Source organism: Ciconia boyciana, chromosome 11 (assembly GCF_034638445.1).
Source record: "Ciconia boyciana chromosome 11, ASM3463844v1, whole genome shotgun sequence".
NCBI classification, from domain to species: Eukaryota; Metazoa; Chordata; class Aves; order Ciconiiformes; family Ciconiidae; genus Ciconia; species Ciconia boyciana.
The window spans coordinates 5,086,141-5,106,570 of NC_132944.1; the positions used below are offsets into that span (position 1 = coordinate 5,086,141).

The 20,430-nt window shown below is 36.5% G+C and overlaps 1 protein-coding gene across 1 annotated transcript in view; it reads right to left on the reverse strand.

The window, feature by feature from the left end:
* Positions 1–20,430, reverse strand: part of DOCK3 (dedicator of cytokinesis 3) — a 222,533-nt gene that overhangs the window by 108,755 nt on the left and 93,348 nt on the right. Inside the window, exon 10 of the mRNA XM_072875713.1 lies at positions 1,237–1,318. Within this exon, the coding sequence (XP_072731814.1) occupies positions 1,237–1,318 (82 nt within the window). The remainder of the gene's footprint in view (positions 1–1,236; positions 1,319–20,430) is intronic.

Genomic DNA, 20,430 nt, shown 5'->3' on the forward strand with positions numbered 1-20,430 from the left:
TTCTGAAAGGAGGAACAGGAACAGTGCTGGGAACCATGCCTATTTCAGTGTCCAGCTCCGCTTAACTTTGAGGGTTTCATTGCCAGAACTAAAGCTTATACCAAAGCTGTCTGCCATTTTTTTCTTCACTGGAGGTAAAAATACTTCTGTCAGAGCTTCTAGCATGTGCACTAGCTAAAGGTGAGTCACGATGGAAGGTGTTTATCACACTTTGGATCTGAAATTCCTTACAGTTATTCTGTGATGAGCTGTTAAGTTTCAGTGTCTCTAGATTTCCATATTCTTTCTGAGAAGTGACAGATAAAATCATGGTCTGACACATAATTCTGAGGCAATTTTTAACAGAACTTAAGACCAGTGCAGAATGGATATTAAAGCTTGAGTGTTTTGAAACTACTATTTTGGTATAACCAAAACTATAAAACAAGAAGGCAGTTAGGCGAGAGGTTGAGTCTAAAGAATTAAAATGAAGTAAATCTTAGCTGGCTATTTCACTCCCAACTGAGGTATCATCTGGTAGGAGCCACAGATGGGTATTACTTATCCTGTCTTTCTGACACAGATGGTTAAAGACTGCTGGTACAGTTGGTCATATCTGCTTTGCGTTAGGACAGGGTAGCTATTGCACAGACCTGCTGTAGAAACTTAGGAAGTCAGTGTTTCCTCTGTTACAACCCATTCTCAACTTGGCTGCTGCTTCTGCAGCACATCCTGGTCCTTCTGTTCCATCACACCCACTGTGCTGTTGACCTGGGAGGCTACTGCCGCACCATCTACCTGGGGCTGCTACACGGACTCTTGAATGGGCTGTGACAAAAATCTGGTTGGAGAATTTTCTGTTTTTCTGTGTGAGCGTGTGTGTTGTCGTAGTTGTTTTTCTAACTTCGATTCTGAAAAAAGTGCCTTGCTTTATGTTCAGGCCGACACAACTTTTTCCTGTGCCCTGTTATCTAAGAGCATAGTACATGCAATGAAAATATTCAAAATTTCAAACTATAAGCAGGAACAAATGCACTTAAAAGGAAATACTTCGGAATATTTACTTAGCCAGAAAAATAATTTAGCAGTATGTCCATTTTCTTATGTTAACATTTAGTTATAACCATAACAAAACTTAGAAACAGCTTCCATTCTACTCCATATATTGGAAAGGAAGAATTGTTTTTTTTTCCCTCAGGGTGACTATATCTACAATCATACTACTGTAAGGGAAGAAGAAAGGGAACAGACACGTACTGTGAAAAGTGCACACATTCGATCTATCTTCTCTGGATTCCTGGGGCCTCCATTCTTGTTTAACCTCACCATAAACCTCTCACTAAAAAGCAAACAATATTAAAAAAATAAACAAGAGTTTCATGTACACACTTCAACATAACAATACAGGTAGATGTTTTTTTAAAAAAAAGATGCACTAGGTATTATAATTTTTTTGATTCCCAAAGCATATGAAACAGTACTCACTGATGTGGATAAAATTACATGGAATAGCATAGAAGGCTTTTAATAGCCAGTACTCCGCATGTGAAAACATCATGTTGATGCATATTCATGATGCAGTAGCATTAAAATAATGCAAATATATGAAGCACAGGATTTGAACACATTACAAGTACTTCAGGCAAAGCCTAAGGCGCACTTGCTGAGGCATACATTGCCTTTGGTAAAACTGAGTCCATTAAAATCCACTTAAAACTAAAAGTAACAAGAATACCAATTAAGCAATCTCCTTCAACATGTACTATTTATAGAAGCAATATACTAATTCAAACACATTAAGATTCAATTGATAGAACTACTTATCAATCAAATTAAACAGTCCTTTTACCAGCACAACAGCGTGTATAGCCAGACTGCAAAATACATAATCCTTACTATGGATGGTAAGCCATGGACATTGATATTATTTCTTAAGACAGACAGAGAAATTATGTATACGAATAAATTAGATGTGTAATTTATTTACTAGATGTGTGACAACACACTAAGTATTGACCACCATTTTCTTCCTACAGGTTCACAGAAATAAAGCAAGAGCACACCATTAAATCTTCTAGTTACATTTCCATTATGACACAGATCCTTTCAATTTTACCCAGTATGACCGTAGCAACTCCAGTAAACTTTATTTGACTAAAACACATTTTCCAGCACATTATCCACTGTTGGCCTGAAAAACATGAAAACGTAGAGTACGCACTACTTCCTTTGGTAGCTTGCTCCAAAAGGCTGTTCACCCCTACTGTTAAAACACATGGGTTAACATCAGCTTGGAAATGTCTGGTTTCAGTGTTTAGCCACTGCTTTTTGTTACACTTTCTTCTGCATGTTAAAGAGCCCTTTAGAAAAGCTAATTTCTTACAGGGTAGTGATATCAGGCATTAATTATGTAATCAAATATCTCTCCAAACAAATAAGCAATTTAACACTGTTAAATTCAAGAAAAAGTGCTGGAATCGTTTTATAGAACTTACCCATAGTGCGATTTTTCAACACCATTTCGTGAACAGTTCTAAAAATGTATGTTTGTGACAGTCTAGTACTGGTCCCACCTACACCATAAATGCAAATACACACATATGTGTATTTCACACATATGAAATCAAGTCCCTATTAATCCTAACTGTAATTTATCAAACATCACATATTAGCCTTTTTACTACAGCATTACCCTGTGAATTCATTTGAAGCAACCTGTCCATTATAAATACTGATATATTTTCAGAATTGCTGGTTTTGTCGGAACGGTCCCTAATTCTGTAAGCACGACTCATACATCTTGTTATACACCTTTGCAGGTTTATCTGCTTAAGCTTATCTTGCTAAGCAATCCAGATCATGCTCTCTGGCTGTTTCACTCTCCCTATTACTCACTACTAATCCAACCTCCATGTATCCACAACTTCATTCAGCGATGATTTTTAACTAATTTGCAGCAGATGCTTATAAGCTCGGAGATTGCTAACATGCCCCAAAGAAACCCACAAGAAACAAGGTATTTGATGACTCTTTACCTACAACCACTTTCTGAGATGTCAATTAGTAAGTTAAGAATGTTTTACCAAACCCTTTAATGACATGGTATAATCTAATCTTTTAATAAGAATGTTATGATGCATTAAGTGGAGTGCAGTACAATATTACAACTTCAGTGCATTATAGTAGCAGTTACATTACAACAATATTATCTCTTCATATTTACCTCTAATACATAAATCGCAAAAAATGAAGTCAGAATTTTCAAAATAAGAACTATTTTCAATAAAAACACATTAATTACATTCTCAACCTTTATCATTAACTCAGTCTTGTGCCCATTATTTTGCTGGTAACTAATTAAAGTCGTGAAAACACATAGCAGCAAGCAATTCAAGCAGGATGGCCAAAGCGGTTCCTTCTCCCAGCTGTTGCTCCTGCAAAAGGGCCACACAAACAGGACCTGCAGCACTACCTGAACAATTACGCTGTAGAACTCTAAACATGGACAGAAACTGAAACAGCTGTTAGTTCAGCAGCAGCTACAGTTGCTGGCATTCAGCTCTCCCTACTCCATGAATTTCAGAAGAGGAGCAGGCAGGACAGTTACCGTGATGCCCACAGGTAAGCTCTGGTTAAGACAGGGAATAAAGCAGAAGATAACTAACTTTTATACCATCAATTTCCAAACAGGAATCATGCTTTATATCATTAAAAGTATGCAGTAATTTGAAGAGATATCAACTCATAGCCATGTTCTTTCCAAGCCACAGCAATAAACATCAATATTTCCAATGCCTTCAAAAACACTGTTGAGGGAGACTTTAAAAAATCCATTTAATTTTAATCCTTAAATCAGTTTAATTGTACAATCTTTCATTTAGAAAGATTAGGAGATAACATACATTTAATCTCTGTTACAAGCATAACTTGCAAAACATGTCTCCTTCCATAAAGTAAAATTCCTTAAAGAAAACAAACAAAAAATTATCATGACCTACACAGAGCTACGAAAGTGACTTTCATAAAATAAACACTGGTCCTCTTTAAAACTGAACTTGAAACAATGATAATTAAATGGTTCTCGTTTATTTGTTAAATGTAAATTTGCCAACACCCTCTACTAGTACACTGAAAAATAATTACTATGCCTTATGCATATTAACCGTGTCCCATTTTTAAGGATAAAAGCATAAAATAGATCCATACTACACAAACAAGATCTCTAGCAAACTATTCTTTCACTTCTGCTGCCAAGAATGTAATCCGGCCACCAAACAGGGGTGCAACGGATGAACACAGAGCTAATACATGCAGCCTAGGATCAGGAGGAAACAAGACAACAAGCAGCCTGCCAGTAGAAGATTATGAGCAATACAAATCACATCTGCAGGGGAAAATGTGTTCACTGGTGAAGATGTCCATCCAAAATCAAAGTGTAAATCAAAGCTGGCTCACTCATATTTGATTGCAAACCCCTAGAATTTATTATGTCCTATATAGTAAACACCTGGAATATCTTTACTTTCATTGCAGTGGTCGGATCAACGCTGGTTCTCTTAATTCAGAGGATGACTGACATTTTGAAGGGAAACCAAACCACTAGCAGAGCACCACGTTCTTCTGCAAGATGAAGAATTATTTACAGAAAGGGAGAACAGAAATTTGAAAATGTACTGCTGACTAAAAGTATTTTCAACTTCTGGAACAAAAATACAGGAAATATATACTACTATCCAATATTATAGAAGCAGAAGATGCTGGTCCACAGATAAGCTGAGTTGAGGTCAAAAATAGATGAATCATAACAACGGCCCTCCATATGAAAGGTCCATCTTACCCTACTATACTGTCTCCAACAATGTCCAGTAGTGAATAATTCGGGAAACAATAGAAGAATAAAGAAAGCATACAGTAATACTCTCCTGATATGTACTATCAGCTTACACCAAAGTGAAGCTCAAGAATAGCAGCAGTATCTTTGAGTTTAATAGTCCTGGATATATTGAACCCAGGAAAGCATTCAGGCTGTCATGCTTAAAAAATCCTCACTAGCCATTTACAGGGTTAGAGAGTGAACTTTATAGTAATTTATAACATATGTATGTATCATACAAATGCATATATATAGTACGTACACTACATAGCATAGTTAAGAATTTAAGAATTAAAACTCATTCAACTGAACTTCTTCAAGAAATAATGTTATAACTGTTCTTTTACCTCCATTGATCTCAATAATAACATTACATACTATATTTTAAATCTCCAATAAGTTCTATATTTTTTGAACTTCCAACACAGGTTTTCTTTGAAAAATTATTTCAGCACTAAGGAGGATTTCATTTTCATAACTGAAGCTGAATACAATACTGTATGCCACAGAATCCCGTGCAGGCTGTCCCTCTGACAATGGCAGAGAAGGGACTGTCAAGTCTTTGAGCTGTGATAGTCTATTTATACCTGATTCATTACTAAAAGTTGTATTGCTCAGTCTGCTTTCAAAACATCCAAAGAGATATTCTGGAGGTTCATTTGATAGCCTCTTGCAAGGTTTTACTCCATTAACAAGTGGAAATCTTTTAAAATTTGCAATTTGCCCTTCTTCTTGTTACAGCCACAGGGAAAATCTGGCTCCTGTCCCCATACTCCAGTGCTTTTCAAGAAATGAGGCAGACCACCATCTTTTTCACCTGCCTATTCATCAATTGTTCCCTTATTCCAGCACTACCTCAGTAACAACCTTTAAATTCCTTCCTTTAATTTTCAGTCCTCCCTTGAGTCCTCTTGAGCTTGTGTCACTAAATAATTAAGGCAACTTTGAGGCAACTGCCGCATTTGAGAACTGGGGAACATGAAGAGGCATTCTGTCAAAGCAGAGATCCACCGACAGGACAAGGAGAATGAAAAGACATCAGTGCTAATAGGCAATCCTAAAAGATGAAGCCACCTCAAGTTCTTCCACCTTTCCTTGCAGGTCATTTCTCCTAAACTTACAGTTTTGTTCCTCAACTCCACAATTTCTCTAATCTTTGGTATTACTGTTAAGAACAGTTTACAGAAACTAGTCTAAATATTCCACTAAGGTCTCACTAGTATTGACAATGTTAGTATATCCTGGAATGGGACTTGAACCTTTTTACACTGTTGACCCATATTATGAACTAGTTAATCAGATGCTCCCCATTTTACAACTGCAAATTTATTTCGATGTCATAGGAAACCAGGAAGAATAATCCTGTTTTCAATGATCTGAACATCCACTGTCTTCATCTATCATTATAGCTCCTTTTTTAAACAGATACACACATTTAGGGTCAAGAAACTTAATGGGAATTTGGTCAATTTCTTATTTTGGGAGCTACTTCCTTTGAAAGCGTTGAGGCTTCAGTGTGTCTATTCCTCAAGCTTATCTTCTGCACAGAGACAAGAGCCTGCACAGAATCTAAACAACATTAAAGTCCAGTTTAGTAAGACCAAAATATCAAATCTGAGTAAACTCCATATGGAAATAATTGCCCATGTTTGCATGCATTAAGCGTTATTTTTATTATAATTGAATATGCTCTAATTGCTTAAAGAAAACAGACACGTGCTCTTAAAAAAACCCCTCAAATACATCATAAGGAAAATTTAAAAAAACAGTAGTAACAATTGCCAAATGAGTGGTGGACATTAAGTATGGGGAAGTACTGAGTATTTGATGCAATCTGACTGCTTGATCAAACTACTGACAAAAAAAAAAAAACCCAAAAAATCATTTTCAGCTATTCTGAAAATACACCGAAACCAGTTCTCTCTTGCATAAAATCGGAAATAAGAAATGCACCAAAACAGATAAAAGAACATTTTTACCTTGTGGAGTTCAGACCTAAGACGTGCCGCACGAGTACTGGTATCTTAAACAAAAGCTTATTTATTCCTCTTGCTCCTACATGCTATAAGCAATCTTCAACTACTCTAACTGCAAGATCTCCTCCTGTGCTTACTCACATCATAGTGAAACCACCTCTTGTGTAGCAATAAGTCAGGTTTTACAATGACTCGCATGCTTAGTAATTGCTAAAGCTACTCAAACATAAGAAACATTGCTCTGATAAGTGAAGTAAAATAGCTTCTTGTACTTGAAAGGAAGAAAAATGAAAGCAGCATAGTGTCTCACTTCTTGGCTTCCTTTAACTTTTTGAAAAGCAGGACCATACTGAATTGGCATCTGTTTCTGCAAAAAGGAAGGAAGCAATCAATGGTTTGGGACGTTACATTTTCAGCATGAAGGAAGGGGCAAACAGGGACAAAATTTACTGTTGGGTGAGCAGGAGTGGCATTATGCCTGTGGGGAGTTTTTGTTATTGAGGTGGTTTGTTTATGGGGCTTTTTTTGCATGACATGCAAAGATGACAACAAAAGGCCTGGCAAAGAGCTTGGAAGGGATTAGTGAGCTCCCTTGTATTAACTCAGTGGCAGGTTTAGTGAGTGTGGGGCTGTGAGGCAAAAATCCTGACTGGGTATCAATTCATGAATGTAGGTACAGCATTAATAGATGCATAGTGCCAAAGCAATGGTAGTCTACAGAGAGACTGCAGACCAATTTTCTGTTTGAATTGGAAACTTATGATAAACAACACAGTTTTAAAAAAAATTCTTTGACAATGTATAGGAGATTGGTTTTCTGAAGCAGAGACAGTGACACATGAGGGCGTCAATCTCCTTAAGCAGAAACCTCACATCTTGCACCTTTCCCTTGCCTTAAATAATGGTTTGGTAGCCATTTCTCCCAGAAACAAATGCTTCCTTCACCCTCTCCATTCCAACACGCCACTAAAACGTAAAAGGTACAAATCTCTTCCCTCATTTTTCTTATTTTCCTCAGTGCTGCTTATTTCCAGAGAACAACTGGGGGAACACTGAAAAACCCCAACATTTTTACAAACACCTCAGTCCTTTCTCAAAAGCTGTATTTAATTGGGTTTTCAGAATCTAGTGTTTGACCGATCCCTTCTAAGAATAAAGGTTATTTTTAAAATATGTATTGGTCCCATGACATATGTACCAGTGCATAGTGAAAAGCACCATATGGTAGTGAAGGTCATATAATAATTTGTATTTTAGTCCTTGATCTTCTTTCAGTGTCTCCCTAGGTTTCTTTCTCACTCTTCTAGTATCGTGTAAATCCCTACCTGCATACAAAATAAAAATTCAGGAACAGAAATCTGAAAATGCTGTCACGGAAGCTAGCAGGAATAAGCTACGTACAATGACCTGTCTAACCAGCACAGTTCACCTCCTTTCATCATACTCAGTCCTACCATTTAAGAAATGGTGATAAGCATGATCTTAAATTCCTCATGAAAAAAAACCCCTCTTCTTGTCTCTTCTTTTAATGAATGCTAATATACCTGACAATAATTCTAGAATAAAATTTGCATTGGCATATGAATATCATAAGCATTTTAAGACATTACTGTAAAAGCACCATCTTTTGTCCCCAGATAAAGCTCAAGAATAAATTCTATGCGCTGCAAGCCCAGGTCAACTAGGATAGACCTCAGGATGAACTAGTCCTTCTCTATGCCAACAGAAACCTTGCCAACATTTGCCTTCAAAATATTGCAGTCTTGCTGTGCACACCACATAAGATGAGGGAAAGCACAGAATTTTGTTTTCATTCCATTTGCCAAATTCGCCAAAATCTCTCTGATGTTTGTCAACTGCAAAAACATTACTATGGTCTGTGATCAAAAATGGGTCGCCAAAAATGGGACGCATCATATCTTGATGCTTTTGAGAACATCCTGTAGAAACTTTCTAAAAAGGAAACAAGTTTCATGTCAGGACTTCCGAACTTTTATTTCAACCAGATGGTCCCATATTCATGAAGAAAGCATGCGTGTATATCGACATTCCAGTCATCTCCCACTGTCATAAATACTGGGTTGATTTTTCTCTTTAAAGATTATTTAAGCCATAAGAGAAAGGGTTTCTAATGAAGTACCACTGTCCATGACACCTACATAAGTACGTGAAGAAACGGAAAAGAAAAGTTATGATCAAACGGTAAATAATTGTGGCTCTTCCTAAGAGCTGAAGTCCCTTTTAGATACTACTTTGTGGAAAGATCACAGATACTTTTAACATAGAGCTTTCTGTTCGTGAAAATATTTCAGAATGCATCTACATATTGCCATCGTACTTTAAAAGGTAGAACTCCTGAAATGATGAAGCAATTTATTTGCAGTCCATTTAGGAGTATCCTCTGCAAAAAGCTTTTCAAGCTTATTTTCTGTTCATCATGTTTACCCTTTAGAGTTGCTAATTTTTGCTTATCCTCTTGGGAAAACAAAAACAAACAAACAAACAACCCCCCCCAAACCTAAGTCCTTACAGCTGCTCTAAGATGGACCTAATAATAAAACCTCCCAGGGCTCCACAGAATGAGTCTTCAGTTCTCAGTTTAAGTGTGAGAGTAAGCCAAAGCATATGTGCAGAATGATACTCTGTCTGTGAAGAACTGAATTCCCATTTATAATGCAAGCCAACAGTGCATACCAGATCCCATGGCACAGCAGTATTTGAGCAATCCATCATCGATAAGGGTCACTCCCGAACCCCTGAGACAGAAAAATCACCTCTGCTGAACATTCAGTTTGCATACTGTCTGAACAATGACTCATTGACTATTTAAAATCTTCCTTTTCAGGCAAGTCCTCATGATGTGTGTTTGGTCATCGTGTGTCCCCCCCTTTTTTTTTAAGGCAGGAGGGAGGCAGAGAGGGGGTTCTTTCATGAGCTGCCTTATTCAGATGGTCTGCAATAGCCCCAGTTTCAAAAACAAGTGAAGAAAAGTACACTGCTTTGGTTTATGGAGTGTATTTTATAAAGACATCTTCAAGAAAAGACCGCCAGATCTGTGAGGGAAATTGGCTCTGAGAAAACGGCTCCAAGCAACGCAGTTTGCTTCCCAGCAAATTCAGGCTTAATGCTCATGAATTATTAAGTTACCACATTGGCTAGAAGCCACGGGGGAGGATTACAGAGCTTACAGTAAGACACTTACTGCAAACACTGGGTTTCCATAGAAACAGAAAATAGTGAAAATAAGTACCTGTCATTCCTCTCTACCACATCAAGGAAAAACCACCACAATGTTAAAAACTTTATTAAAGCTTGCAGGAGAAATGTAGCTAAGCACCAATTACATTCTCCTTGGGTTCTCATGAGTCTGCCACACTTGAACATTTGACACTGTCATTAGTATTTTTCTGTTATTTACACCATGAAAGGTACATATTTGTGTTCCTGAAAGGAATCCTCTCCATTAGCTAGAAAAAAGTTTCTATTTCCAAAAAAAGAGACGTTAGTCATATAGTGCGATTCCTTAGTCCCTGCCACTGATCGTGATTTTAACTAATGAAAAGAAAGCCAGACTGACCCTGCCAGGTGGTAAGTATGAAATGCTTTGACCATAACTGTAGGGAAGACTTCTAACTTTGGATTACAGGTATTTTATAGAATAAGTATTTTATCACTATCTCTAACCTGGGAGAAGCTAATGGTTCTGAGGTCTAATACAGCAGCCGTCTCATTGAATTCTTGCTCTACAAACCCCATATCCCTGTTACTTGGCTTTGCACATGACAATTTCAGTCAGAGACACAGAACAGGGTTTTGACAGTGAATTTTGCAACAGAAAGAGCTCAAGTATGACGAGTAGCATTCATTACACTGGGCCTTCCTACAGATAGAAAGTTACTTGTAATTGGTTTCTCTGAGCTATGTAGTTCACCTAAAGATTTTAACAACGTGTATTTGCACTCCGTCAGTCCGGAGAGCTAAATCTCTTCTAGCTGTGTTCATGATACATTTTTGTTCTTTCTGAGCAGGAAAAGGGAAGAAGAACTTCAAATACCTGCAACTAATTGATTTCTTCCTGTTAACAACTAAAAAAATCAAAACACTCCTGTAGAAAAATCTGTATCCCTGCCTACTGATATGTCATATCTGATCCCCAACCTGAAAACATTTTTTGGGGGGAAGGGGAGGTGGGGAGGGGGTGATGAGAGATACAAGATATGATTGATTTTTGTAAAACCTCCTGTTTTATTATAGCTTCATATTATTAATTTTGTAGGAAGTAATGAACATCTCTAATAACACCACCTACCTCTCTACAGCAACTTTCATATACAAGTCCAGACAGTAATAGTTTCTTTAAAATACGTAATATTAACAGGAAAAGGGATAAATAGGAAAACCAAGCAAATGCAGATTTGGGAGAGAGATCTAGGGAATGAAAGTCAGCTGAAGCAACTGGTAGAGCAAATGAAAAGGCATTATTCCTCCTTCGCCCTTTTTTAAAAATCTATACACATAAAAAACCCCTCTTATGAAATACTCCATAGGTCACATCTGTCCCCAGTGATGATCAAGCTTGTATTTTCTAAAAGTTATATATCATATCAGAAAGGTTCTTTGTCCCTTGCCATATGTGTGCAGTAGACTTCAGAGACCCACATATGTTCCATGTTAACTAGAGTGACCAGAACAAGGGCCATTGCTGTGGATGGCAATATTCCTTAATGTTTGCTTACTGGATTATGTTTTTAAGAAAGTTCATCTTGAGCAGAATCAAGAACTGATATCCGCCTTGTTACTACTGCTGTGGATTATCTATTGTACAAAAGTAAGAAAAATACTTTCCTTGAAATACTAAGAACACAATCAACTAAAGTACAGGAGGAACTGATGGAGGGTTAGCTATCCCAACAGATCAGATTGCTCAAAAAGAGATAAAAACTAGAAAGATGGATTTTTTTTCATGACTAAGAAGAAGAAAAACCTCATTAGTTAGTAAGCCTAATCCCTAGGAAAATTCTCTGAATATTAAAGAAACAATTCTGAATGATACGATGTTATTTTTTCCCAGTAGACAAATCATTATACTGACAGGGAATGAGATAACTTTTCTATTTTAAAATAACTATGAGAAGGCTGCTATTAAAAACATAACAAATTGGAAGTTTAGCATGTAATTGCACAATAAATATAAAACATAATTTTCTGCTTCCTAACATAGCAACTGGCAATAGCGGAACATGATAATATTTTAAAGCAATTAAGAGGGGATAAATACATACACATTGCCACAGCACTCCCAGAGCTATTACCTAACGAGAGAAGCAACGTAGAAAAAGGGATCTTAAGGTCAGTTCCATATTCTGGGAGAGAACGCAGTCAGACGTTTTTGCCACAACTTTCAATGTGGATCTTTCCACGTTAACGAACTTCATTCCTTTTTCAGCTATTCAACTTCAACCATATTCGTCTACCCAGTGATCCTGTCTTCCCTCCTTCTGACTTTATTAATGCTTATCTTCCTGTTTATTCTTCACCTGTCTGTATCTTTCCCTTTGCCATTCTCAGCTGCTAAGCCTCCCTCTACCCAAGCAGCATCCGATTTCTACAATGCATACAGTTTCTACAACTCTGGTTTGGAGCACGTAGAGTTGCTCTGTACAGGTATTCTCCCATTAAGCATGCTGATCCTGTGTATCAGAGATCTGAGAGGACTCAAACCCCTAACTCAGACAGAACCTGTGGAAAATTTGCTATCACTTTTTCAGAAGTCTGCTTAGTGTTTAAAAGGAAAGTTCCAGACAATGATAATTGTCTACATTAGGGAGTGTCACAAGAGAATTATTCAAGAAGAAATGCATAAACACAATATAATTTTAGCTACACTGTTCTTGCTAACATTTTGGAGCAGCTGATACACATTTCTATTGACAGTTAAAGTCAAGAAAACATGACTAAATTATGATGAGAACCATGGAGCTAACTGTCATCAATAAATACACAAAGAGATGAAGATTCCTGTCAAATTTGTCAAGGTTATCTCCAGCAACTTGGTATACAGATTTGTATCCTGACGTCTGAAATAGGGATACTGTGTCTGAGAAAACTCCTACTACGGAAAAAGTGAAAATCAATTCCCCTACAAATCCATCATTTCTAAATCCAGTGTTTCAAAGTGGTGAATTCTATTCTACTCTATCTAAACACTGTCACAAATATTTTCTTCTTACAGCCTCCCCAAAAAAGACAGTATTGTGACCCTTATCAATTCAATGACACCTATGAGAAGTAATGGAAGTTCAGAGATATTAAACTAGGACAAGACCGTACAAGTGAGTAGTAGCTTGAGAAAACTCTTCCTTTTCCAACACACATACACACTGGTCAAACCAAAACCACTTTGATCATGCAGGGGAAGTTAACCTGTTTACAAGGCCTAGGAGACAATACATTTAAAATAATGATCACATTGTTCTCTATTATTTTTACACCTTCAGTGTCTGAAACTTTATATATTTGGCTGCTAATTTTTAGCAGGTAAAAGAATTTGGTTGAAAAGTATCTCAAGATCATGAGGTGAGTTACAAATAGGAAATCATTATCTACATTACTTCTGCAGTTACCACCCATAGACAGCTGTAGAGCAGTATTAACAACAAAACATTGCCACTTAAAATTTTTTGATTCAGCCTTGAAAAAGAGGGCAGATGATTGTATGTTAGATGACTTCAGAATAGCTAAATCCAACTATCATGATAAGGTAACAGCATTTTTTTAGTCCATAATTATGTTTCCAAATTTTATTTCTTTCCTGAGAGTTGCTTTGTCAATGGCGCTAAATTCTTAAGACAGAAGATGTGAGGGACTGCACTACTCAGGTTCTCCCCAACATTCACCCACAAATTCAGAACATTTCCATGAAACCATCTTTCCATGTTACCTATTAGCAATAGCATTAAAGAACGAGGTTGTATTTTCTCTCATTTTGCCTATTGCTTTTCCATTTTAACACAGAAATAGATGTTTCAAAATTACCAGATTCCTAGCACTGTATTGAAAATTGGCAGCTGGGTAGAAGATACACTTCTACATGTCTAGTATTTTAAAATCACTGTGAGTCTCCGTTTTCTCACATTTCTGCACGTGTTTTACCTAGCCATCTGCTGAGAAAGAATGGATTACAATTTTATCCTGCAGTAAGAAGGAAAAGAATGTGAAAAGGCATCTCAACAAAACACAATGAGATGCTTTGTAAAGGGCTAGATGCTAACCTTGTTAATACCGCCACATACTCTGAGGCAAGAATCAAAGAAGCAAGAGCAAAGAAAGAGGCAATGAAGCTGCTTCATGAACTTCAGAGGATTTTTTTTTTTTAAAGGAACAAGGATTTTCTCTATAATGCACCTAACCAATAAATATTGATTTGCATTAGAAAAGCTAGAAGCAGTTATAAATTAACCACTGAAGGCTCAAGTCTTGCTCCAGAGCAGACACATGCTTCTCCACCCTGTGTCTTATTGTCCTAGGTAAAGAACAGTGTGCAATTTGGAATTCTAAGGTAGCATCTTTGGCAGGAAAATATTCTGCCAGCACACCTTTTCCCAATTGCAATCTCTAGTCAAGATCAGCTTCCATCATGATGCTGCTAGGAGGCTACCAGTTGATAGATAGAAGTCTTTTCTACTATATTATAACAGATTAATTTTAAGAGCAGATGGGATCATTATAATAATTCAGTCTTGTCTACTATATAACACAGACCACACACCATTTACGCTAATATATCTTTGGGTTTGTTTATTTTAAAGAGGGAGATGCCGAGGCAGATGTTTGGCTTAGAAAAATACGTATTTTATTATTCCTTTTTTTTTATTCCATACCTTCTGATTGTTTTTTGTATGAGCATTTTCTGTCTTTACCCTTACCTTAGAGTACAACTGATTTATGCTTATGATGCATATCAGGATATCAACCTATAGCGTGAAAGAATGTTGTATACTCTGGTAGCACACAGTATTTCAATACAAAATTTTGGACAGTCATCTTACATTACAGCAAACATCTCTTGGTAGCAAGTCATACCCTGCCCCCATATCTGAGAGTCTGAGCACACTGTCTCTGTTCATGTCTACATTTATCACTTAAATAATAAGAAAAAATATCATAACAACATGGTATGTGCTCATTGTGTAAGGTTACAGTTATACAGCATAATGTCATTTGGACAAAGCCCAAAGACACAATTTTGTACAGAGTAAAAAAACAGAGGTGTGAAATGTTAATCAGTCCAAGTTAATAACCACCCAAATTATTACTACACTGTTACTATTCCTTTCCTACATTGCTCTCTCATTGCAGTGCTTCACATTCCCACAAACTGGCGCTCATGAATGATTTCAATTCCATTGCTCTTTTTTTTTTTCTTTCTCTTCCCCCTTAAAAAATTAGTATTTTATTTTCCAAATCAAATTATTTTAAATTATAATCAGAGGAAGAAATTCTACTAATTCCATCTGGATGTTTCTCTTATACCGAAAAAGAGAAATAATAAAGATCTGAAGAAAAAAAAAAATTCACTTAACAGTAAGTTACTGAAGGATGGACACCTGCAAAAGGAAATGAAAGGAATGGTTTGAGAAGCAAAAAAAAAAAAAAGTTGAAAGGTGAAAAGCTGAGATAACTATTTGATTAGGTCCTGGAGAAACAGAATTTTTAAAAAAAGGAAATATGAAAAATGTCAGTGGGTAGAATATTGTTCTCTGTACTAGTGCATTCAGAGAGGCATTATGGAAATTAGACCCCTCCAGAAAAAGTGCAGGAATTTGCATACATGAGAACTAGACATAGCTTTCAAGGTCAATAACAACGCAGCATCTTTCCTCTCATTTCACTGTACTGTAAGATAACTGGGTCATCAGTATATAGATTTATATATGCCCATTAAACCTGATCATCATCTATGATCCCCAGAAATTTCCCATGCTTTAAGAGTCTTAAGAGCCCAGTGGGAAGTATGTAAGCGGAAGGAATATGTGGTTCTGCATTTGCAGGTGCATTTATTTCTCTGCTTCTCCATAAAAAGTTAACTCTTTCCCCCACCTCTAACTGACAGCATTCATAAACTCCCTGAAAGCTGCCTAGACACTACAAAACTGTCAAAGAAAATTATACTGAAACACACAGAAGACAAGATCTACATGATGCATCCATGTGTACCCTCACATGAGGAATACACAGTAGTCCTTACCAACACTGAACAACCATCTATTATTTTCCAGTTTTATAGCCTTTCATCCTGGATTTTTCTTATCTTTCTGTTATTAGGACAGGCCCCATATAAGATATGTCAACTACATGATTTTTTTTTTTTTAAATATCTTTTATTTGATAAGCATCGTTCCAATTGCATTTCAGTAGAAGATAACATCCATCTTGTTTTGCCTTCTCTATGGCACTGAAAAAAATCCAAGGCATAGTTAGCAGCTAGAAAATAATTAAATGGACCAGTGAAAGTGGTGCCTTTTGTAATGTTATTTGATCCTTTTTATTTAATGAAGAATCACACTTATTAGAACAAACTCAGTATTGTTGGAGTGATACAGAGAGGCTTCCAATTCAGCCATAGGCATCTGAATCCAAACTCTTAATCTTCAGAAGAATTCTTGTATACCAAGTCAGACAGCAATAGAGGCTTTGAAGACTTCTTGATGATTATCCCATATGATATTTAGGATTCAGAGCATCCTAAAGGTTCTCAACAGGAAAAAAATGTGCAGGAAAAATTGACAAACCTAAACTTGTCTTTTTATGTGACAAAATAGGGAGTTGGATATAATGCAAATTCACTGCTGACCTTTTGAGTGTAGACTTACTCACCACTACCATACTGCATATACCATAAAACTTGCCTCTGCCAGTGGAAGATATTTCTTCTCCTCCCAATTCCTCTGTTTGCATGGCTTCTCTGGATGAACGCTCTATTCCCCCTGCATACCCTATTAACGCAGTGCTTAGGAACCAGACAATCACTAAAAATGCTAAGTACTCTAGTTTAAAATATCTGCCACACTTGGGTGAGACAAGTTTGGATTCTGATTACTAACAAGCATTTTTACCTAGATAGAATTTACGGATAAAATAAGACACTTAAAAACACCTGCAGTACTGAAAAAATTACAATAACATGGACCCACAGAAGGCACCGTGAGGATCATACTAAGTATTCCCCACGGCTTTGTCAGCATCTCAGTTGGCTTCCACTTTTCTTTGGGTAAATGGAACCTTAATTTCTGATAGGAATATCTTTCGTTAGGACAGTTGCTGTCTCTTCTTTCCTCTTCTCTGCTATCTTCCCAAGGCAAAACCACAGAATAAAAAGTAACATCTTTTTTTCTATTGCTTCCTATCTTTTTTTTTTTTTTTGGCTAACTTTTATCTTAAGTAAGCTTTCTCACATTTCCTGGGGCACTACAGGATAACGTGGGGAAGAGTGTATTACTGTAATTCCCATCCTTCACGGTTCCTCGAGTAACATTTCCAGAGCACATTTTCATTACCTTTAAACTTCTCTAGGTTGCATGTCTATAATATAGGCTTTTTAGACACACTGTACATTTAATATTTCTCAGAATATGATTGTATCAATCTCTTAACAAGATGTGTTGGGATCATCATACAGAGAAACACTACAATAGCACAGAGTAGAAGAGAAAGCAGTTCTTAAACTGAGTAATATCCACCTATCCATACACACTTTCTTAATTTGTTCTATGTGATCACTTCTGGGTAACCTTGTTATACATGAATTGAAGAAAAAGAATGCAATATTCTGAAAAATTGCTACGGAATTCCTCTGTTTCTTTGTTTCCAAAGCCAAAATAAAGATAATACCATGAAGACATTGCAAAAATAGTTACATAAGATTTTTGAATTAGACAGAATGGAATAATAAATGTTAATAATAAAAAAAGAGTCATATAAGCAGGAAGGAGAAAATATAATGTGCGCTATGGTGAGTATGTGATCTTGTAAGTGAAGAGCTGATAAGGCAGATGGCACAAGAGCAGCAAATTAGGAGCAACTGAACTTTTGAGTACTGCACAACGCAAACCAAAGAATGTACTTTCAATGTCTTTGTGCACATGTTACAAAAAAAAAAATCTATGACAAAATCTTAAGAGTTTCATTACCACATCACTGTAAATGTCCTTAGCTGCCAATCTCCACTGTAAATTTACATCTAAAAATACGTACAGCCACCTGTTGCTAGCACTACAATTGTTTAAGCTGAAAATATTCATTACTTAAAACAGCCACTGTTCCTCATTCCATCATACACTGCCCTGCTGAGCATTTGGGCCATGTTTTCCTTTGTCTTCCATTTGCTGCCAATGTACCTACAGAAGCTGTGTGTGCGTTTCTTTCTCTCTCCCTCTCTACATTCAACTCCAGCTGAGCTTTCGCTTTTCTAATTCTGTCTCTGCATGCCCAGGTAATTTCTTATTTCTCCCAGGCAGCTAGTCTGATGCATCAGCTTGACTGTCTGCATGTCGGAATGGGCCATCCTTGTACTCCATAGAATGCAACACCAAGATAAACTGACAGCAAGAAAAGACGCTACACAGAAAGAAACAAACAAACAATTAAAAAAACCCAGGCAGTGCTGCATTCTGACTCAACAGACCAGTCGAAAGATCATAAGGCCTTCTCATAACGCTGTGTATTAAAGAGAGGAGATCATCAGCAAACGTACGCCTTCTACAGACACCGTAGGGAAAATCTGGTCTCTCAACAGAAAGATCTTGTGTATATTCTGTATGAGAAACGTACACATGGACTTCCTCTGTCAAAGGTATCGACACTACCACAGATACTTACCACGTCTTCCCAAATCTCCAGTCATGAGGAGGTCTATTATAACGGGCATGGTACAGACACAGTAAGTAGGCAGACAGAGGAGTTACAAGCAGAAATATGCACGACACTATTTTCCACGCATTATTACTGATTAGGCCCCAGTTTTTCAAGTTAAATCACATCAGAATTTCTTTTTTGTTCTATTCACTCTCCATAATTAAGGATATTTCTAGACAACAAGAAACTTTTAAGCCTCAATGGAGTAAAATAGGGTAACTGGTAAAACAGTGCTATATTCTGGTTTAAGATGCAGTCAGAATAAAAAACCTTTACATGTTTAAACATAAACTTTATAATGAAAAAATCATACTGAAATATATTTGTCATTTTTCATACTTAGTGGATTCTTCAAGCTTATTTTCAGAAAAAATTGATATCATGCTCTTGAATGTGTTATTTTTGAAGTTATGAATAATTTTATGTATTTATTAGTAAAAAAGAGCTATTGTAAAGGTAGCTAAACCTCACTGCTTTACTGAATTTAGTTTATTTCTGCCCTTTGAAATAATGCTGCAAAAATGTTTTTTAAAATATACATTTTTATGTATATCGGGATCAGTTTTTCCACCAGTTTTCCAGCCCTTTTTGCAATAGTTTCACCTAGTTTGTATCTCCCCGCTTTACCATATAAAGTTTAATGCTTCTCTTCTGTTGAGGCATGAGGTGCATTCCCATGTAACAGAACAAAATTAGTTGGCTCTGATGTGACTTGTGCTTGACAAATCTATGTTGACTTTTACTTATTGTCTTGTTAGCTTCTAAGTGCTAATAAATAGTTTATTTGTTCCAGAACTTTCTGCATTTGTCATCTGATTGCAGTTGCCCTTCTTAGGGAGTCAGAGGCAAAACAGCTATTAAATACTCCAGCTATCTTGGGAACATCTGCTGATAGCTTAGTGTCCCCTTTAATCTGTTCAGTTATTTCTTGATTTTTGTAAAAAAATATTTTTTTGCTGCTAAATCATTATAGAATTATTCTTTTTTTGTCCTTGATGTCATTTGCTAATTGCATTTTTTCTACAAGTTTCTGTCTCTTCCCATCCCTGTTTGTGCAATGTCATTAGTTTATCCTTTTTTTATTTCCTTCCAGACTCCATTTCACCAAAGAATACATGATACAGGCTTTCTGTTGTTGCCATATATTTAAACTTTCCTTCATATTGAAACAATTTGCTTTTGTGCTCTTCAATAGTATTAAGGAATTGACAACTCTCAAATTTATTTCCTCCATATCGGTTTACCTATCTTGTTTTGACGTTTATTGACACCTGCCTTACTGAAGTTCACCATCTTTACGTTAACATTTTCTTTCTTTCCTTTTCTAGTTACTGTCAACACTATTATTTCATGATCATTCATCCCAAGCTACTTCTCACAATGGGGCTGTACTTCCCCATCGGCTGTAATCAAAACTAGGTCAAATTTCTCATTGTTTTCTGCTAACTTCCACATGGCAAACAGAGGTATTACAGTTTAGTAACAAAGATTTTGTTGCTAGACTAATGTCTTTTGTATGTAAAAGAATGGGAGAATTTTTGCAACAAAAAATCCCAAATACTTTAAAACATACAAATAGACTTTCATATCTTTTGATCTGAGCCATTACCTCATACTCAGATTGACAGGTTGTTTCTGTTGTGGGCTGAAATAAGTTATTGAGACAGACGTTCATCGACCCAGTTCTAT